The sequence below is a fragment of the Leucopleurus acutus genome (genome assembly GCF_964270905.1).
Source record: "Leucopleurus acutus genome assembly, chromosome: 15".
NCBI classification, from domain to species: domain Eukaryota; kingdom Metazoa; phylum Chordata; class Mammalia; order Artiodactyla; family Delphinidae; genus Leucopleurus; species Leucopleurus acutus.
The window spans coordinates 7579286-7601978 of NC_139157.1; the positions used below are offsets into that span (position 1 = coordinate 7579286).

The window sequence follows — 22693 nt, forward strand, 5'->3', positions numbered from 1 at the left end:
TCTTGCACATTCAGATTTCCAAACAAGAATCTGAAGATGAATTACTGTCGTAACCCCGATGGGGAGCCCCGCCCATGGTGTTTCACCACCGATCCCAGCAAACGCTGGGAATTCTGTGACATCCCGAGATGTAGTAAGTATGCTCAAACCCAGTCCTCAGGGATCTTCACCTGTCCCTCTCTTGGTAACAAGAGTGCCATGCCTGAAAATTGCCCTATAAATTCCGTGGGATGTGATTACTCTTTTAGAACAATTTATTGGTTACTATAGGTAATTGATCAGAGTATCTAGTTACTATGGGGTTTTTTTGGTCCCGTAACATAGACTTCTGCCTTTTTTGAGTACAGATGAATGTAGGCTTTTGGGAGCCATCTCTGACCCTTATGGTTCTCTAGCGCTAAAGGCAAATCAGACCCATGCCTTCTGGTACATGGATTTCATTATCAACCAGAGTTCTTTTTCATTGTAAGCACAGAGGTGTCTCTGGATGTCCAGTTTTTCAGTATGTTCAGCTTGGGAGGGAGCAACAGGAGAAGAGGGGTCGGGAGAGAAGATGAAATGGTAGACCTCGCAGGAATGAGTTGGAGGAAACAATTTTATAATATTTTCCTTCTATGAGAATTTGAAGCAAGGCACTGAACAAGGGCATCTGAGACCGTTAAGAAGGACTTAGCAGGCCGTGAGGGCCGGCTTCCTGTTCTTCGCTCTGAAGGTCATCCTTTGGGACGCTGAGGTGCCTCGGTACCCTCCTTCCTTACGAGCAGCAGTTTCTCTTTCTGTCATCTTCTTTTTTCTCTTGAGACTTTTTTTTTAATTGAAGTATAGTTGATTTACAATATTATGTTAGTTTTGGGTGTACAGCAAAATGATTTGGTTATAGATATATATATATACACATATATGTATATTCTTTTTCACCCGATTCTTTTCCATTATAGTTTATTACAAGATATTGAATATAGTTCCATGTGCTATACAGTAAATTTTTATTTACCTGTTTTATATATGGCAGTGTGTCTTAAGAATTTCTCGACTTCTCACTGCATACCCTTTTCCTTGGAGACACTATTTTCTTTCTTCCCACGGACTCTGTTGTTTGGCTTTGCGGAATATTGGGGGTCATCCAGTTATGTTTACTTAATGAATACTTTATTTTTCATAAAGGAATTTGGATTGTTGGTACACATGCAGATTTGGGGTGGGATGTGACACAGGTTGATCCTTACCTTGTGTGATGAGCTGAGAATATAGAGAAAACAGAATATAGAAAGCAGCATCTATTCCAAGGGTCTTGTCCCTGGAGGAGTTCCTCATGAGATGGTCTTGGAAACATCGATTCTACCACATCAACTTCTTCTGAAAAATGATAAAAAATTTTCACATGCCAATATCTGGGAGGATGAGTGGAAAAGAAGACAGGCTGACGCTCCCTGCATCCATCCATTCCCCCATATCCATCTGTGAATCCCTTACTTAAAAAACATTTCATTTGTCATGTATTTTTCCCATTTAAGCAACACCGCCACCATCCTCTGGGCCAACATATCAGTGTCTGAAGGGAAGAGGCGAAAACTATAGAGGGACAGTGGCTGTCACCGTATCTGGGCACACCTGTCAACGCTGGGGTGAGCAGACACCCCACAAGCACAACAGGACCCCAGAAAACTTTCCCTGCAGGTAAGTCTGCTCCGGTCTCTTCCCGGGCAGCTGGATGGAAAGTGAAATCCCATTGACTTTGCCTTGGAGTCAGTGACAATAGAAACCTAGGCTTACAGCATTTGGGAATGAAAACTGTCCAAGTCACATGCAAGGGAAGTGAAATTTAGCGCTGATTCTCCTAGAACACTGGTTCTCAAAATGTGGTTTCCCAGGCCAGCGGCAGCAGCATTATCAGGAAATTTGTTAGAAATGCAAACTCTTGGACCCTATCGTAGATCTACTAAATCAGTAACCTCGGAGTGGGTTTCAGCAACATTTTGACGTTTGTACTAAACGTACAGTAAGGCTTGAGAACATTTAAATTCTAGGGCTATGCTATACGCTTTTGGAGGCAAAGCAGTGTAGAAAATACCCATTGTGTTTCCAGCATAGAGCACAGTGCCCAAAGCCGTGGGAAAAGACCGATTTTGCTCCATTAGACACAGCCCAGGAATATATCTCAATCATTCACCCAAGAGAAGCATCTGTGCCATAATTCTCTGGAATCCTGCTCTGCTTAAGTTCCCACCCATTATCCAGTTTGTATAATTCTAGAGAATTAGCTGGATACATAGCCAGCATCACTATTAACAAGCATGTGTGCACTTTGTTATATCTTTAGCCTTTTTGGAAAACCAAACTCACAGTCGCTTCTTTTTCAGAAATTTGGAAGAAAACTATTGTCGTAACCCTGATGGAGAAACAGGTCCATGGTGCTATACAACCAACAGTGAAGTGAGGTGGGAATACTGCACGATACCATCCTGTGAGCCCTCTCCATTATCCACGGAACGTTTGGATGCCCCAGGTAAGCAAGGGCCATGAGAGCTTACTGAGAGCTCCAATGCACTCTGTATTTTTCTACTCCAGTAGTAGCACAATATGCAGTAGCTCTGTTTACGGTTTCATTGTGTTGTGGTCAGAGAACACGCCTTATGATTTCATTTATTTTCAATGTGTTGAGGCTTGTTTTGTGGTTCAGAATGAGGTCCTCTTGGTGACTGTTTCACATGCAGAATCTGGCTTCTGCTATTGTTGGGTAGAGTGTTCTACAAAAGCCAATTAGGTCAAGTTGGTTAGTATTGTGTAGCTCTTCTGAATCCTTACTAATTTTCTGTCTCCTGTTCTATTGCTTACCGAGAAATGAATGGTGACGTTTCCAGCTTCAGCTGTTCGTTTCACTTTTGTGTTTGCTTTATATATTCTGGAGCTCTTTGTCAGGCACAGACACACTTAGGATTGTTGTCTTTTTGAAGAAATGACCCGTTTATCATTATGTAATATCTCTCCTTATCTCTAGAAATAGTCCTTGTTCTAAAGTCTACTTTTGCTGAAATGAATACAGCCATAAGAGCTCTATTTTTACTAGCATTTGGATGATATATCTTTTTTTTTTTTTTTTTTTTTTGCGGTACGCGGGCCTCTCACTGTTGTGGCCTCTCCCGTTGCGGAGCACAGGCTCCAGACACGCAGGCTCAGCAGCCATGGCTCATGGGCCCAGCTGCTCCGTGGCATGTGGGATCTTCCTGGACCGGGGCACGAACCCGCGTCCCCTGAACCGGCAGGCGGACTCTCAACCACTGCGCCACCAGGGAAGCCCGATATAACTTTTTTTTTCCTCAGTCTTTTAATTGAGATGTTTAGACTGTTTGCATTTAATGTAATTGTTAACCTGGCTGGATTTAAATCTACCATCAAATTAGTTATTTCTACTTGTCCTATGTGAATTTTGTTCCTTTTTTCATCTTTCTCTGCCTTTGCATTAATTGAGTATTTTGTATTGCCTCATTACCACTGATTTTAGTATTTTTTAATGTTTACAATATACATCATTAACTTATCATATTCCACCTACGAATAATATTATTTTACTTGATGTATAATGTAAGAACCTTACAACATTGTACTATTTCCTCCCTCCCGAAATATTGTGCTATTGTTCTCAAAGAGTTTACTTCTATTATGTTAGAAATCTCACAATAAATTGATACTATTTTTGCCCTGAACAGTCATGTTTTAAAGCAATTATAAATTTAAAAAATCTTTTATATTTACTTTCATTTATTTATTTCTACCATTTCTGCTGTGCTTCGTTTCTTTTTGTTTCCATCTGATGTCGTGTTCTTCCTGTAAAAAACTTAACCTTTACCATTTCTTGTAATACAAGTCTGTTGATGATGAAGTCTTTCAGCATTTGTATGTCAGAAAGAGTCTTTATATTGCCTTCAACTTAAAAAAATAATTTTTGTTGGGTATAGAATTCTGGTGGACAATTGTTTTCCCCTTTTACCACTTTAAAGATGTTACTCTATTATCTTCTGTTCTGAGTAGTTTCTGATGGAAATCTTATCTGTGTTCCTCTGTATCTAATATTTCTTTTTTCTCTGGTTGCCTTTAAGACTTTCTCTCATCTTCAGTTTTCAGCAGTTGATTACGGTGTATCTAAGTCAGTCTGTTTGTTTTTTTACTTATTTATTTATGGTATTTATCCTGCTTGAAGTTCTCTGAGCTTCTGGTGTTTGCTGATTGTTGGTCTTCATTAGTTTTGTAAAATTCTCAGCCATTACTGCTCAAATATTTCTTTTCCCTGCTCTCTCTCTCTCTCTCTCTCTCTCTCTGTTTTCCTGTTTGGGACTTCAATCACCCAAATATTAGACCATTTCATATTGCCTCATACCTCTTATATGCTTGTTCTACTTTTTTCCCCCACTGTTTTTTTCTCTTTCTCTTTGTATGTCAGTTTAATATTTATCAATCTATTTTCAAGTTCACTGATACTTTCCTCAGTTGTGTTTAATCTCTTGATCAGTCCATTGAAGGAATTTTTCATCTCTGATAACATGGTTTTTATTTCTAGTGTTTGCATTTTCTTCTTCTTTTTTTTTTTTTAAAAAAAAGAGTTTCCACCTCTGCTGAAATTCTTCACCTATCCATGCATATTGTAGTATGGTACTACAAGATCCTTCAACATATTAATCACAGTTACCTTATAATCTCAATCAGATAGTCTCCACACCTCTGTCTGGCTCTGAGTCATCACTGAGTCTGGCACTGTTGATTGTTTATCACTCAACAGTGGCTTAATTTTTCCTTTTTTTTTTGGTGTGTCTTGTAATTTTTAATCAAATGCTGGATATATATGTAGAGGAACAATAACTCTTGAAGCAAGTATTATTTACACTTTGAAATGGGCACCCTTCTTCTTTTATCAGTATGTTATGTGGATAATTGAATTGATACAATTAACAGATAAAAGGAATTTGAGTTTCCTTGTTGCTGCTTTTACCTTAAGTGAACCACAGGTTTCAAATCCCTGCAGTGATGGGGTGCAATCACTTTGTGCTTGGAGTAGGGTCTGGGGTGCTGAAGAGTCTTCTCAGTATTCCTAATCCCTTCTCAATTGTTAGCAATCACTGCATGCCTGCACCACAGACGTGGGTCATGCCACACTTCTAACCTGACCCTTGTGATAGACTACTGTTTCTTGTTACTCACTGCTAAGATTTTGGTGGAGGTAGGCGTTCTCTATCTTCCTGGTTTACCCTCAGCCTTAGATAGACTCTGTGCACCTGGGCTTTGAAGGTAACGTTTTTCAGTATTCTTGCCCCTTCTTCCCATGGAGCTAAACTCTAACTTGTATGTGGGGTGAGTCTTGGGTGGAAGAGTAGCAGACTTCTGTTTTGTGTTGGTGAAGTATCCTGGCACAAGAGAATTTTCTGCCCCTCCTCCAGGGTAATAAGATTTTCGTCCTACACCTCCCCGAGAGGCAGTGGATCTTTGCCTTGGTCCTGGGTGCAGGACCATTTCCTGCCCCACTCCCCAGCAGCTTGAGGTTTTGGCTTTGTATAAGCAAAGAGTCTTGGGGAATGCACAACGTTTTCCTGTCTTCCTCACTGTCACCCTGTCGTCACCGGCAGCCTACACCAATGAATGTGTCTCTTTCTGGAGACCTGCCCAGTTGTTCTCATGATCTCCCAATGGAGATCCATAGAAGAGAGCCTGCACACAAGTGCAATGTCCAGTTATAAGCACTCTGCCCTGCTTATTTTTTTCTGAGTTTTAAATTAAATATTTACCGAAAAGTTAGGTCCTTAAAGTTTTAGAATGTTATGGATCTATTGTTTTCTTTGCATGTCCATCTGCCTGCCAATATGTAAAAAGAGAAGAGTGTTAATTCCCAGAGATGACTATTCTGTTTGTTTAATAAATTATTTCACATATTTCTCTGTTCTAGTCATTATTTACTGATTTCTTCTATTTCAATTTCAGCACCACCTGAACAAACTCCTGTAGCCCAGGACTGCTACCAAGGTAATGGGCAGAGTTATCGAGGGACATCATCCACTACTATCACAGGAAGGAAATGTCAATCTTGGTCATCAATGTTTCCACACCGGCACCAGAAGACCCCAGGGAACTACCCAAATGCGTACGTCTTTGATTTTTAACCATTAGAGGAGCAACAGCCAACTTAAATTCCTGTTAAAAGGGCCATGCTTTAAACAAACGTCTTAGGACCAAATTTCCTTTGGCTCCAGACTATGAGACAAAATATCTCAGGCAGCTTTTGCTTTTGAGCAAAATTTCTGAAAGAAGAGAAGCTAGAGGCTGGCTATCTTTCCTGAGTAGTTTTGCAGAAGCAGGGTGGGAGATATAGAGGGGCTGAGGTCATAGTAGTAAAAAGCTGAGAAGAACAAATGATCAAGAGCTTAGAAATAGCATCATTCCACAGCACCTGCTAAAGATCAGTGTGGTCTTTCAACTATGGAATTTTATCATTTCATCCTCCAACTCCTGAAGGGGTTTTGTGTTTGTCATTGAGTAATGAATATAAATACTTATCACCACCGGGTGATAAATATAAGTATTTTTCACCTGACCTGTATAGATACATTGGGTCCTGAGCACTCGTGGTCTAAAGGGATACGAGTTACCAGAACATTAGGAGCAAAAGCAAGAAGGCAGATTAGAGTCAGAAAGTATACAGATACTGAGAGGCAAAATGGACATACAGATGGACGAAAGCTAGGTCTGGTCAGACCAGATTTTCTGCGATAAATGGCTGTAAAACATACGGAAAAACTGTTTTCACATGATGGACAACAGGCAGCACAGGACAGACTTTTCAGAAAAGAAAATAAATTAGAATAAATTTACAAGTACCCTGGTTTTCTTCCTGGAGATACTTCCTGGACTGCAGTTAAAGGAGGTGGAACCAAAGCAGACCACAACAGTCTTGCTAAACTGAGGACACAGAGATTGGAGTTGGGGATTAGTGAGGCAGCTTGGATTTAGTAGGCTGGGTAATCATGAGGAAGGATCCATGCAGAGAAGGAGCTCCAGAAATATGTATAGAGTTCTCCTGAAGTCTCTGGCTGAATATAAAACTGCAAACGCACAGGGAGAGATTCCACAATGTTAGCGGGACGAAGAACAACTACCAGGGAACAGGGAGATAAACGGAGATTATAGAACTCACACAGCGCTAGGAGATTCTGTGTTTGCAGAGTTGAGATTCTTACTAGCCAGAGAGGAGAGACTTCATGGGACACCTTGGGCATTCAGTAAGGAATCCAGAAAAGTCACACTTTAGGGGTAGGATTAGTGTATTCCTGGAATAAAGGTTACTCTAGAAAAACACCCTAGCAAAGCTTGAAAGCAATCCTAAAATGAACGTAAGGATCTCCAAGTAAATTAACTGTCTGCCAGAAGAAAAGTCAACACTCTTAAGAGGAAACTAACAAAACCAAGCCACTCAGTGATGTGGCGCCTACAACGTCTGGCAGAGATTTAAAAATACTAGACACGCAAAGATCTTTAAATGTGACCCATAATGAGTAGAAAAATCAGTCCATACAGACTCAGAAATGATAGAATGATGGAATTGGCAGACAAAAAATTCTGAAAGATATTATAATTGTGTTTAAGGATTTAAAGAAAAATAAGAACATGAAAGAATCAAATGGATAAGCTAAAGAGAAAGGAAACTGTGAAAGAGGCAAATGGAAAAGACAGAACTAAATATATATATATTTAAGAACTAAATATATATATTTAAATATCTATCTTAAATGAAAAATTCCCTGGATGTCTTTACCATCAGGTAGACAATACAGAAGACATTACTGTTACAATGACATGACATGACGTGACATGACGTGACATGACATTACAGTAGACATTACTGTTCTAATTTTCTTACAGTATGCATGATGCTGTATCATACTAATACACGTTTGAATGTGGTAAGTTAGAGAGGGATATTGTAAATCCTAGAGTAACCACTGAAAATGAAAACTCAGAGGAATAGATAATAATAAGGATATTCAATTAATCCAAAAGGAAGAAGAAAAGGAGAGAAAAAGAGTAAAGAAGGCATGGTAGAAACAGAACATAAATAGAATGATGTTAGACTTAAACCCAGCCCTATCAATAAGTATATTAAATATAAAAAGGATAAAACAATGCAATTAGAAGGCAGAGATCGTCAAGTTGAATAAAACCAAAGCCCAGTTATGGTCTCTTTACAATACATGGTCTTTAAATATAAAGACATAAATAAGTTAAAAATCAAAATATGGAAAATTAATACCATAAAAACACTACCATACGACCCAGCAATCCCACTACTGGGCATATACCCTGAGAAAACCATAATTCAAAAAGAGTCATGTACCAAAATGTTCATTGCAGCTCTATTTACAGTAGCCAGGAGATAGAAGCAACCTAAGTGTCCATCATCGGATGAATGGATAAAGAAGATGTGTCACATATATACAATGGAATATTACTCAGCCGTAAAAAGAAATGAAATTGAGTTATTTGTAGTGAGGTGGATGGAGCTAGAGTCTGTCATACAGAGTGAAGTAAGTCAGAAAGAGAAAAACAAATACCGTATGCTAACACATGACAAAGTGAGAGAGTGGCATGGACATATATACACTACCAAATGTAAAATAGATAGCTAGTGGGAAGCAGCCGCATAGCACAGGGAGATCAGCTCGGTGCTTTGTGACCACCTAGAGGCGGGGGATAGGGAGGGTGGGAGGGAGGGAGACGCAAGAGGGAAGAGATATGGGAACATACGTATATGTATAACTGATTCACTTTGTTATAAAGCAGAAACTAACATATCATTGTAAAGCAATTATACTCCAATAAAGATGTAAAAAAAAAAACACTAATCAAAAGAAAGCTAGAATGGTTTTTAACATCAGACAGACAAGATTAATTTAGGATAAGAAATATACCAGAGATAAAAAGGCCATTTTTGAAGTAAAAAGCGTTAACGATGCTAAATGTGTTGACCCTAATAACAGAGGTTCAGATGTATGAAGCAAAAACTGACAGAACTAAAGAGAGAAATAGATGCGTCCACAATTACAGTTGGAGATTTTCTCACTTCTCTCTTGTATAGTTAAAACTTCTCCCAAAACAATACAGTAGGACAAGTAGACGATAGATTCAGAGAAGATACAGAAGTTTGGAGGAAAATATGAACCAATACAACATATGCCCAACTTTAGAATACACATGCAAGTGCACATGGAACATTCACCAAGGTGTATCATATGCTCGGCCTTGAAATAAGTCCCAATAAATTTAAAAGGATTAAAATAATATACAGGTGTCTTCTGAGCCAACAGAATTAAATGAGATATAAATAATGAAAAGTTTAGGAAATTCTCAAATATTTGGAAATTAACGAACACATTTCTAAATAACCCATGAGTCAAAAAAGAAATCACAGAGGAATTCAGGAAGTGGTACTGGCAATGCCAGGAAGTGATACTGGCAAAAAGATATACAAATGGAAAAAGGGAAAGTCTGGAAACAGACCCGCAACATGTATGGTCAGTTGATTTTCAATATACCTGGCGAAGCAATTCAATAGGAAAAGGAAAATTTCCCCCAAATTGTTCTGGAACAACTGAGTGTCCATAAAGGAAAAAAACCCAAAACCTTGACTCCTACCTGCCATGTCAAATTCACTTGAGGAAACTCTTAGACCTGAAAGTAAAGGTTAAAACTAAAGCTGAAATTTAAAGCTTCTGGAAAAAAACATGAGATTATTTTCAAGCCTTGGGGAAGGCAGACCATTTTTGGATAGGATCCAGAAAGCATTATAAAATATTATAATTTGGACTTTAATAAAATGAAAACTTTGCTCATCAAAAGTCATTGTTAAGAAAATAGACAAGGGCTTCCCTGGTGGCGCAGTGGTTGAGAGTCCGCCTGCCGATGCGGGGGACACAGGTTCATGCCCCAGTCCGGGAAGATCCCACATGCCGCAGAGCGGCTGGGCCCGTGAGCCATGGCCGCTGAGCCTGTGCGTCCGGAGCCTGTGCTCCGCATTGGGAGAGGCCACGACAGTGAGAAGCCCATGTACCGCAAAAAAAAAAAAAAAAAAGAAAGAGAATAGACAAGTCAGGGACTGGGAGAAAAATAATCTCAATCCATATATCTGACAAACGGCTTGTATCTAGAATGTGTAAAGACCCCTTCCACCCACTAGTAAGAAGACAAACAACCTAATAAAAAGGGGCAAAAGACTTTAATAGACATTCCACAGGGAAAGATATACAAATGGTCAATAAGCACCTGAAAAAATGTTCAACATTTTAGCCATTACAGGAATAAGAATTATAACCACAAAATAAGAAGTGTGCCCAGGCTGCGGAGCAGCTGCTGCCCTCACACATGTTGGTAGGGATGTAAAATGGACCGACCACTTTGGACACCAGTCCAACATTTTCTTAAAAAGTTAAACGTGCATCTGCCTACAAACCTGCGATTCTATTTGTGAATACTCACCCAAGCGAAATGAAACATAAGCCCCCAAAAAGATCTACCAGGATGTTCTTAGCAGCTTCAGTCATAAAATTGCCCCAAACTGGAAAGCACTTCAGTGGCCATCAATAAGAACATGAACAATTGGTGGGATATTCATACCATGGAATACTATCCAGAAATAAAAAGGAACAAGCTACTGATACTCTCAAAGAGCACGGATAAAGCTTATAAACACTATCCTAAGGAGAGAAGCCACGTAAAAGGTACATGCTTGTATGAGCCCATTCATATGAAGTTCCAGAGAAGGCACAACTAATTTATGGTGAAAGAAATCAATAGTATTTGCGTCTGGGGGGCAGCTGAGATTGATTGGGCAGTGACCCAAGGGAGGTTTCTGGGGCTGATGGAAATGTTCTCTATCGCACTAGGAGTGTGGGTTATACAGGTATGTGTGTTCATCAAAACTCGTCAAACTACCTTAAAAAAAAAAGGGACAGTCACAAAGCACCGAGCTGATCTCCCTGTGCCATGCGGCTGCTTCCCACTAGCTGTCTACCTTACGTTTGGTAGTGTATATATGTCCATGCCTCTCTCTCGCATTGTCACAGCTCACCCTTCCCCCTCCCCGTATCCTCAAGTCCATTCTCTAGTAAGTCTGTGTCTTTATTCCTGTCTTACCCCTAGGTTCTTCATGACATTTTTTTTTCTTAAATTCCATATATATGTGTTAGCATACGGTATTTGTCTTTCTCTTTCTGACTTACTTCACTCTGTATGACAGACTCTCGGTGCTTTGTGACCGCCTGGAGGGGTGGAATAAGGAGGGTGGGAGGGAGGGAGACGCAAGAGGGAAGTGATATGGGAACATATATATATGTATAACTGATTCACTTTGTTATAAAGCAGAAACTAACACCATTGTAAAGCAATTATACTCCAATAAAGATGTAAAAAAAAAAGAGCAGGAGTCTGTTTCACATGACAAGATTTTAACACATCCAGGGCTCAGAAACCTGCTAACGGGCTTCCTCAATTTGTGGGCCTGGGCTTGAGACTGTCACTTGTCTATAGTACCCACAGACACAGAGTTGCTGGATTCCCATAATACGTTTCAAACTATCTCATGAGCCTCAGGCCATGGGTCTAAGCTGCAAAGGGGTGTCCAAGGTTGAGGCTTCTGAGAGGCTGGGGCGAAGTTCTGGCCCTGGGGATCCAAGTTGCCCAGTGAGCCCCAGGCTGCTCGTCTGCTATGTCCTTATCCAATTGTTTCTGATTCAGCTCCCACAGACCCTGTGGTCTATCCAGACGTCTCCCTTCATCCCTTTGATCCCACTGTCCTTTAGTCACACCCCCTCCCCTCAGTCCCCGAGTGGCTCCAGCTAGAGGGGTCTGGGGTTCCTCCCTGTATGCCCCAGAATGCATCCTCTGGAAACCTCATCCTGCCTGGGAGCTAGTTTTCCAGGAAGGCTTCCACAAGCCTTCCAATCCCCAAACCCACTTGATCTACCTATGATATTTACAGTAATATTACTGTCATGAGTTTTTGTTACATCGTAAAATACAGTATGAGTAAATAGAATAAGAGAGCGGGCCTGGGAATATCAGTATCATCTTGTATGTCTTTTCTGCCTTGGATAAATATGTTTTGGTTCCAACTTATGTAGCCCTATGTACTCACATAGAGAGAGAAAGCCAGAGATATAGATATATTTGTATGTGCCTTTAAAAAACTCTAAAATACATGCTTCAAAATCCGTATTGGTTATCCCTGGGGAATGTATTTGACATTCCCAGGGAAAGGAAGATATTCTGATACTTTCTCTTATAAATTTATATATGATCTGTTTTTATATGGAGCATATATTACTTTTGATTTCTTTTTAAACAAATTTATTTATTTTTGGCTGCATTGGTTCTTCACTGCTGCGGGCGGGCTTTCTCTAGTGCATCGAGCAGGGGCTACTGTTCCTTGCGGTGCGCGGACTTCTCACTGTGGTGGCTTCTCTTGTTGCAGAGCACGGGCTCTAGGCGTGTGGGCTTCAGTAGTTGTGGTGTGTGGGCTCAGAAGTTGTGGCTCATGGGCTCAGTAGTTGTGGCTCACAGGCTCTAGAGCACAGGCTCAGTAGTTGTGGCGCATGGGCTTAGTTGCTCCACGGCATGTGGGATCTTCCCAGACCAGGGCTCGAACCCGAGTCCCCTGCATTGGCAGGCGGATTCTTAACCGCTGCACCACCAGGGAAGTCCCTTGATTTTTTTAAAATAAAAACTATAACCTATTTTTAAAAACTTACCCACTTTGTAAGAAGTTGAGGACCATCTGTGCTTGTGACATCATAATAATAATTGGTACCTTTGGTATCTTAATGGAAATATTTCAGTCACTTTGCTGTAACAAAATTCAGAGGGTGCTGGGGTGCCCCTGAAGATTCGCTCACCTCTCATGACCTATACTGTTGTGGAATTTACAGTGGCTTGACCATGAACTACTGCAGAAATCCAGATGCTGATAAAAGCCCTTGGTGTTATACCACTGATCCGAGCGTCAGATGGGAGTTCTGTAACCTGAAGAAATGCTCAGGAACACAAGAGCAGGTCACAGAATCTCCAACTGCTGCCCAGGCTCCAAGTATACAGGACCCTTCTGAAGCAGGTAAGAAGTCTGTGGCCAGACATCTATATAGTTGGGTATCGGGATGATAAGAGATGGAAAATCTTTGGGATGCAGAGGCGTCATTGTTACAGGGAGCTGCAGCGCTGGCTGAGTCTGCGATATGGAAGGAAGCCTCAGTGTATCACCTGGGGGAGCCAGAGCTGCTGTTGCTGGCATGATGGGGTAGGGCGTTTCTTTAGGATTTGAAAACGAGTTGGTTGTGAGGGATGGATACAATTTTGAGCCTGGGTGGACTGACAGGTTGATGATGGTGGCCGAGATGAGACATTCTAGAAAAGCAAGTCTCTGCCTTTTGCATGGAGGGATAGAAATGGCTGATTTGGTTTTGAATGTACAGAGTTAGGAGGGCTAGGAGGACCGTCAAAGATCATCTCCAACAAACACCTGGCGAAGCGGACATGTAGCTCCAAGGGTTTCGGGGCCTGAGCATAAGAATGTCGTTGTCATCTGAGGTGGGAGACATGAAAATATCACAGTCCTCTCTGTTTCCCTGGCCCTTCACCCACGTGTCGCTCTAAGTGCTTAGCCCCTGGTCCTGTGGTTGTCAGGTGGCAGGAAGTGCTCTGTACCGCTGCAGGGTAAGGAAACAGAGGGGGCTGATTCTCCCCCTGCCCCGGAATGAAAACTCAGGGGTCCCATGGCTTGTCTGACCACTTTCAGATAATCCAAAATCAGACAGAAATGATTAAATGAGAACTTGGTTTCAAGTTGAGACCCCCTCTCCTTCCGGAGGTGGACTTGCCTCCTCCAGGATGCTGGAGAATCCTCACCTACTGCTCCCTACTGTACACCTGTACAGCTGCTGTACACACAGGGCCAGCTCATCTCTCCCCACTCTTTCTTGGTGAGACTCTGAGTGCCGTGCTCCAGCTGGGGATTCCTCCTGATAAGACCTCGCATGGCCTCACGTGATGCCCCACACTTGGTACATGAGTAACTCACACACCCTGGCCCTGGAAAACACTGGAGGCTGCCTAGCCCAGCCCTGCTCCTTGACTGGGAAGCCAGCTGGCCCAGCTTTTGCTTTGTGGATTTTCCAAGTGGCCATCAGAGCACTGGGCACTGGGTCCCCATATGTAACACACATCAATTTCTCTGAGGGGTTCTGCCGAATCCCCCAACCGCAAGGCTTGAGGTGAGGGATGAGTTTGGGGAAGGGGCCTCTAGTCATCTCCTTATTACCTCTTTCATCCCAGAAGGTGGGAACTCACAGCACAGCTCTGGCCAAAATAATATTTTTATAAAATCCTTTTCAATCCGCACTGTTTCTCTCCATCCTTGTTGAGGTGTTCAGGAATCATCTAACAGTTCACGGTGGCATCTGTGTTACCACTCAGCTTGTTATAAAATTGATTGTCTTAGTGTCCTGGCCGACCTTCCCATTCTAACATCTCGGCTTGTAATTATTTCTGAGCCAATAGCGTTTCTGGTAACTTGTCAAATTCCGCAGAGCTCACTGAAGTCTTCGGCACTCCTGTGTTCTGAAGGATGTGACCACAGTCTGTCCTGAGAGAAACCTAGCACTGCTGCGTTTCTTCCTTGTCACCCGGCTCTGTGTAATGACAGGAGACCACCATTCTCTCTCCCCTACAGACTGCATGTTCGGCACTGGTAAAGGATACCGGGGCAAGAAGGCGACCACGGTGGCCGGTGTCCCCTGCCAGGAGTGGGCTGCCCAGGAGCCCCACAAACACAACATTTTCACTCCAGAGACAAACCCACGGGCAGGTTTGGAAAAAAATGTAAGCCGCTTCGATTTGGACTCGAGTTTGCCTTTTGTTGACGAGTCTTTGCAGACTGAATTGACCCTCTGTTACAGAAAGTCAGCCTGACGCAGGTTCAGTGCGAGAGATTTCAGGGGACCAAGCGTAGGATCTAACCAGCCTCCGCGTGGGAGGGAGGGTTAGCACGGGCAAGCCAACCTCCCCGCTTTTATCACTTCCATGTGTGACATTTCCTGTCTGCTTTTGTTACTGGTTTATGGTTTCCAATGATCAAAGATGACCTTCATGACATTGTAGTTGGATTTTTCTAGAAAAAAACTGGATGCATAATTAGGACTCCACTAGGATTTCCCCTAGTCCCACACATTCTCTGGGGTGGTTTCCTCTGGGGTATAGGTGTGTAGAGGGAAGGAAAAGGAAGACACAGTCTTTCCACAGCCGACCCACAGAGGGTGCCCAGGCCAGGGGAATAAGCAATTCTGAAGCCACAGCAAACAGGCACCATCAAGCAGAAGATTGACATGAACAAGGTACAGGACGAGTCATCCACGTCTACAGTCCCCTACTGTCGGGTCCCTACGGTCCCCACGGACACAGGCTGCTGAGCGGGGAGGCCCCTTTATACAGTCTCTACCTCAAGACGCCTCAGGGTCTTCACCCCTTCCCCAGGGGAGTGGCCTCAAGGCTGGAGCTCCTTTTGAACGAGGAGAAGTGACGGATGGCATTCTGTGAGTCAGAGGCTTGACACGCATCCTGAAGTGGTAGCTTTGCCTGCCTCCCCCCGAAAGGAGCACTAACCCTTCATCTTCTCAGGACAGCAGTGAAACCAGTGTCTGCGCCTCACGTGACATTCTCTGCCCTCTCCCGCCCGGGTGTGCGCCACCCCCTATATGCCAGCCTCACGTGACACTCTTTGCCCTCTCCTGCCCCGGTGTGCGCCACCCCCTATATGCCAGCCTCACGTGACATTCTCTGCCCTCTCCCGCCCGGGTGTGTGCCACCCCCTATATGCCAGCCTCACGTGACACTCTCTGCCCTCTCCCGCCCGGGTGTGCGCCACCCCCTATATGCCAGCCTCACGTGACACTCTCTGCCCTCTCCCGCCCGGGTGTGCGCCACCCCCTATATGCCAGCCTCACGTGACACTCTTTGCCCTCTCCCGCCCGGGTGTGCGCCACCCCCTATATGCCAGCCTCACGTGACATTCTCTGCCCTCTCCTGCCCCGGTGTGCACCACCCTCTATATGCCAGCCTCATGTGACACTCTCTGCCCTCTCCCGCCCTGGTGTGCGCCACCCCCTATATGCCAGCCTCTTTTTCCAGTACTGCCGCAATCCTGATGGTGATGTCAATGGTCCCTGGTGCTACACGACAAACCCAAGAAAACTTTTTGACTACTGTGATGTCCCTCATTGTGGTAAGCTTCTTTCTTTTTTGGAAGGAAATGACTTCTAAATAAATGCAGCATCACCTGGTCTTAGATCTGCAAGACAAGAGTTTGGGCTGAGCGCTTCTGGGCAAGAGAGGGTCCCCTCTCCTTGGGAGCCCTCTTTTCATCCTGGGCCTCTTGAATCTGTCCTACTCGTGGCCCCCTTTGTTAGGCACCGCCCCCCCCTCTGACTCCGTAAACAAAATAAATGCAAAATTCTCCAAAAGAGCAACTTCAGAGGTGATCTAATCAGCCTCCAGACAGTTCCACTGAACTCTCCAGTGTCTGGGGTGGGAGGCATGAAACACGAATTTAGAGTCGCCCAGATAGGAAACTCTCTCTTTCAGCAGCTGAGAAGAAAGTACAAACAGCAGGAAACTGCTAAACATACAACATACATTGTAAACCTATAAACTGTCATCCTAAGAATTCAATGAAAAGTAACACAGCTCTTTACAAAGCCCCAGCTTTCTTTATCCTAAGATGACTATGCACTAGCCACGCATTAGTCAGACAACTTAGAGGAAGCTTGCTGGGTTCTTTCCTCATTTCTCTGAGACTTTTCTAGGGAGTGAGAAGCTTGGTTCAGTGAAAGGGGAGTTGAAGTTAGTTCTGAAAAGTTTGGGGTAACAAATCCATACATAGGTAACAAATCCATAGATAGGACTTTTCTAGGGAGTGAGAAGCTTGGATCAGGGAAAGGGGAGTTGACGTTAGTTCTGAAAAGTCTGGGGTAACAAATCCATAGATAGATAGATAGATAGGGGTAACAAATCCATAGATAGGTCTGGAGAACAATGTAAACCACTTTGATTTGGACCCTACCTTACTTTCCGCTGACCCATCTTTGCAAACATCATCTGTCCTGGTTCCCGCTAATCAGTCTGGACTTCTCCTTTGCACCGTTTGATTGCATCTGCTTGTGTCTGCCACGTGCGGGGACAGGCTGGAGCAGAGAAGTTGCTGCTGCAGCCACTTAAGTCCACGTCTGGAGATGGTTTGGGAGGCAGTTTGGGGAAGGGGCTGAGAGCTCCGGAGCCACACTGTCGGGCTTTGATTTGGGGCCACTGCTGGGTAGAGCAGGGGGAGGAGGGAGAGGTCAGGGTGACAGGAAAGATTCTACTTGGTTGCTGTCCTTGTGCTCTCTGGACTTGGGGAATTTATAGCTGACTCGTTCTCCAGTGTGTGTTTGCTGTGCACAAGCTCTCTCGGTGGCCCTCCATCTGAGAGCCCCTGGTGGGGTTAGCGCCTCCCTTTCCACTCCTCCCTGCCACCCCGCAGCTTCCTGGTACCCCACTGCCTCTTACTTCGTGGCCTCGCTATCCTGGACAGGTTGCCTATGTGGCACGATTGCCTTTAACTTGTATAGCTTGACAGTCCCGCCCCGGCCTCTACATCTGTGCCTGGGATTCATGCACCTCTGATTCCCCCTGAAGGGAAGTACAGTAACGTCCCAGGTGCAGCCCTCAGTCACCACCAGATGCTATCAGCTTCTCAGGTGTGAGGCAGGCCTGGGTATCCTTCTTCAGGAAATATGTCTCAAGATCAGACCACGTGGTCTGATAATGTGCCCACATCATGAGGAAGCGGGGACCTCACAGTCCGCTGGAACAGCCCTCTCTCCATCCTTTCTTCTTTCTTCCATCTTAAGAACCTGATTCTTTTCCATCCTTGACTTGGGTAAGTGGACCAGCATTGTAGAAGAGGCTATTTGCCTTGAAGTCTGCAGATGGAGGTTTACCTTACACATCCCCGGGCATCCTTGGGGCCTCTGTTGAATCTTCCAGTGCAACATCTTTTTACGTACCCACCATCAGAAGGTAAAGATTACACACCTCAGCTGTTTCCTTCTTTCTAGTGCTTAGAGCAATGCCTAGTACATGCCAGGCACTACGTATACATATTTGAATACATATTTGCTGAATGAGTAAATTCAGCAAATATGTATTCAAATAAATGAACGAAATCTCGAATCACAGTTCCTCCAACATGTCAGGTCGGTGCTTAAAAGGGTGACTATCCCAGGTTAAGGGTACTTTCTGTGTGTGCTCGGATGGCTTTCGACAAGTTTATTCAGATTTTACAGAATATGAAATCTCTTTGAAGTATGACTTTGTTTTTTTAGGTTATTTTCATTTTCTCTGTTTTTTAAAAAAGATTTTTATTGCTTATTCCTGGGAGATTTTGGATTTCCTTTATGTAAGTGAGAAATTTCCTAATAGCAATTTTCCTTAAAATTTCCAAACTTTACATTGTCTGTAATTCACATGGAAAACATCTTTAAAATGAAAAAGTAACACTGATTAACTTTTTAGGCTACACGTAAGCTTCTTTAAGCAACTCACCTGAAAAATGTGTGTAAATATTCCGTGTTATTAAAACAATGGCACCATGCAAATTGCACATAAGTAATAGCATAAGTAAAACAATTTGAAATCAGAACTATATTCTATTCAGCCCAGTATTCTGCTTCTCAATTTTATCAAGGGCTTGTATTGTTTTTCTCTTTATTAACCTCAAAAATTGAAAGATGTGGGCTTCCCTGGTGGCGCAGTGGTTGAGAGTCCGCCTGCCGATGCAGGGGACGCGGGTTCGTGCCCCGGTCCGGGAAGAACCCACGTGCCGCGGAGCGGCTGGGCCCGTGAGCCATGGCCGCTGAGCCTGCGCGTCCGGAGCCTGTGCTCCGCAACGGGAGAGGCCACAACAGTGAGAGGCCCGCGTATTGCAAATAAATAAATAAAATGAAAATAAATTTGAAAGATGCCCATTTTAAACATAATTTTATTTATTTATATTCGTTTATTTTAAATTGTAAATTTTTGTTAATTGGTTTTAACAACTCATTTCAATTCCACCAACACTAACAGTACAAATAGTAAGTAATTAAAAATAAATAGAACTTCAGTTTTGTTTCGAATACTAAGACCAGGGTACCATAATATCTGTAGTTATTCTTTTCTTAGTCCATTTCTGTAAGTCTATTCTGTGTAAGACACAGTAAGAGAAATTAAGGTCAGTGTTAGAGAGTAGGATTTCATTATATTGCATGCTTCTTTAAAAAAAAAAAAAAAAACAACTTCTGTATATAGATTCGCAGAATAGGCCAAGACAATTGGAAAGGTATTTGGAAAATTCAGATTCCAGATTCACTAGAGGATAGAATCTCTTGGTTGATTAAGAGCAAAAAATTTCTCCTTGTAATGTCATTATCAAGATGATTTATGCTTCTGTTTTTGAAGATCTTAAAGGACTCCAGACAGTGGAGAAGCCCTTTATGAATACCTTGTGTAGCCCCTGAACTGTTCTAGACATTAGTAAGTGGCACCAACCAGAGATGGAGCATTAACCCTAATCTCCAGGAACCCTGCAGGCCAGGTGGAGAGAGAAAGCAGGTGGGAGAGTGAATAGAGAGGAAGGCAAGCGAACGGAAGCCATCCCCGTGGCATTGGGTTAGTCTTGGGAGGCTCCCTGGAAGAGTCATCCTGAAACTGGCTGAGAGAAGCCATTATTTCAGTTTAGGACTGTTATCCTTGCTACACACACAGACACACACACACGCACACATGCGTGCACACACAAACACACGCACACATACGTGCACACACAGAGATTCACATTTTAAAAATACTCTTAGTGCCTTTCAATGGGGATGACAGTTATGGTTTTCAGTAAACTTTACATGGTTCAGATGATGATGGTGACGATGGTTCACTCTCTAGATATTCACATCAAGTCAGAATAACAATTTGTGTCAGTCAAGCTCCTCTCCAAAAAGCTCTCATTCTAATGCTAACTCTTCCAAATTTATTTAATCACTTCCTTAAGAAAGCAGTAAAAAAAAAAAAAAGTACTTATATTTTCTTGAAAGGAGAAGGAAATGTTGTTGTCCCCTACCACTCTTGAAACTTAGAAAAAATATTCCAAAAGTTGTTTATGATTTTACTATTTAGTTTGGGCTTTGGGATGTCAAAAATTCAGTGCTTCAGCCATGAGCCATGAATTTATCATGAGTTGCTCTCTCACGTCTTCAAATGCAAATTTTTCCCACTTTGTGCCACAGCTTCCTCTTCATTTGATTGTGGAAAGCCCCAGATAGAGCCGAAGAAGTGTCCTGGAAGGGTTGTAGGTGGGTGCGTGTCCACCCCACACTCCTGGCCCTGGCAAGTCAGCCTTCGAAAAAGGTAACACCATTTCCAGAAACAGTGTATTCCATCCTCCTGTGTACTTGCAAAACCTTTCTACATTCACACTAAATCCACATACCCTCAGTATCAGTACCTGCCTCTAAGTTCTGCAAAGGGGTAAGGAAAACTATAAAAAATATCTTCTATGTTTTTTAGTTGAGGTATAGATGCTGTACAATATGTTACAGTTGTACAATATAGTGATTCACCATTTTTAAAGGTTATACTCCATTTATAGTTATTATAAAATATTGGTTATATTCCCCGTGTAGTACGATATATTCTTGTAGCTTATTTTATACCTAACAGTTTGAACCTCTCACTCCCCCTCCCTATATAGCCCCTCCTCCCTTCCCTCTCCCCACTGGTAACCACTAGTTTGTTCTCTATATCTGTGAGTCTGCTTCTTTTTTTGTTATATTCTTTTCTATGTTCTTCAGTTTGAAAATAGTCAGAATTAGAACCTTTTTTTTTTTTTGATCTGGGCAGCTATCATCAAAATTGATAAATGTAGCAATTTACACTAAGTTCCAATATTGCTGAAAAAGTATGGAAGATGCCTTGAGGGTTTAGATAGATACCCACTGTTACTTTGTCAAATGAAGAGAAAGGGATATTTTTAGAAATGGGACACCTGGAGGGGGAGGATAAAGATTAAATTATCTATAATATATCACAGATACAGAGTCTCCCTTTTTTTTTCTTTCTTTCTTTCCTTCCTTCCTTCCACAGTTTTGTGAACTACGGAATTTAATCAAAGGGTGCTCACCTATTTGCAAAACGCACCTTGTTCAGTGAAGGGTAGCTCAGGATCGCCGTAATTTAAGAGTGATCAGTCCCCATCCTACATGACCCAGAAGGTTCAGGTTATCTTTCAGTGGCGCTCGCCTTTAATAAGCCCATTTGGTCTCATTCGAAGCACACACGGGAAACAGGCTGATCTGCTTCTGATGTTGCACCAGAGCGCATGTGCCCAATCGCTGTGCTCAGTGGTCTTCCTTCCTTCCGCTTGTGAGATGCTATCGATGAATGAAAACAGTCTATTTCATTCCCTGGTTGAGTTGGCTTTTCTTTTATTTGTCTTATCATTTAGTAACTGCTTGAGATACAGAGCCTTCACCTTTCACGTATCTCATATTCCCTCTTTCCCAAGATGTGCTGTGGTCTATTTCCAGATTGATAATCGCCTTGCTGGTCATTCACTTACTATTTGTGTCCCTTTCATTATGATGGGCTTCGGAGCGGCTCACACAAATTTTATGAGCAACCCCGTGCCTAAGCAGTCCTATAAAGTAAATGATTTAGGGGACGTTCCCCCCAGAGCGAACTTTCTCAGGTAAGATTAGCAGATGCCCGTGAATCACGGCTACTCAGGATCCCATTTAGTTCCCTGAAGAATGACTCATCGGGTCTTGCATAGATCTTGTCAAAAAGAAGGGACAGGGAGCTGGAGTCCAGGGTCAAAGGGTCAAAGCCATGGGCGTGGACCCCCTGTTGGAGTCGCGTGGCTTTGCTGGGCCTCGCCTGCGCGCCAGCCACCTTCCAGAGTGGTGTAGTGACCTCCTGAGAACCCACCACAGGAGCACAGCTCAAAGCTCCCACCATCCCGATGACGGGCTGGTCACCTTGTCCTTTGGGAACGTCAGCGATATCACAACAGAGTGAGCACCACTTCCGGGCTTTCTGAGGAATAAATCATCAGGTTTGAACTAAAATCCTGGCACGTTTTCCTTCTAGATTTCCTTCTAGAAGCCACTTCTGTGGAGGCACTTTAATATCCCCAGAGTGGGTGTTGACTGCTGCCCACTGCCTGGACAGGTATGTTTAGGGGACCCCTGACACAAAGACTCACTCGTCTTAAAGACTTCCGCCTCCCCCTCTCTCCTTTCCTTCACCTTTTCTCCTCCCCTCTCCCCTTCCCTGTCCCCTCCCCTTCCTTCCCTCCTTCCTTTCATGGCAGTGACACTGGGGACCAGGGAGTGGATGAGAAGGGCCTGAGGCAGAATTGCCAGGGCCATTGGACGAGAGAGGAGGAGGTGTTTCTAGAGAGAAACGAAGCAGACAGACCCCTATCTGCCCTGCGCCAACTTCAGTGTTGGTGTCATTCTTCCTCTGTGGTCAGGCCGAAAGCAGCCCCGAGAACATTCCTTAACAGCCAGGTTCAGGTAAACCGTGAACTTGTTTCTTGCCACTC

General features: G+C 43.2%; 1 protein-coding gene across 1 annotated transcript in view; it reads left to right on the plus strand.

Moving 5' to 3' along the window:
* Window positions 1-22693, plus strand: part of PLG (plasminogen) — a 44596-nt gene that overhangs the window by 15143 nt on the left and 6760 nt on the right. Inside the window, exons 7-15 of the mRNA XM_082855869.1 lie at window positions 15-133; window positions 1515-1677; window positions 2361-2506; window positions 5968-6127; window positions 12960-13141; window positions 14756-14904; window positions 16210-16303; window positions 20376-20496; window positions 22237-22317. Coding sequence (XP_082711995.1) covers window positions 15-133; window positions 1515-1677; window positions 2361-2506; window positions 5968-6127; window positions 12960-13141; window positions 14756-14904; window positions 16210-16303; window positions 20376-20496; window positions 22237-22317 — 1215 coding nt within the window. The remainder of the gene's footprint in view (window positions 1-14; window positions 134-1514; window positions 1678-2360; window positions 2507-5967; window positions 6128-12959; window positions 13142-14755; window positions 14905-16209; window positions 16304-20375; window positions 20497-22236; window positions 22318-22693) is intronic.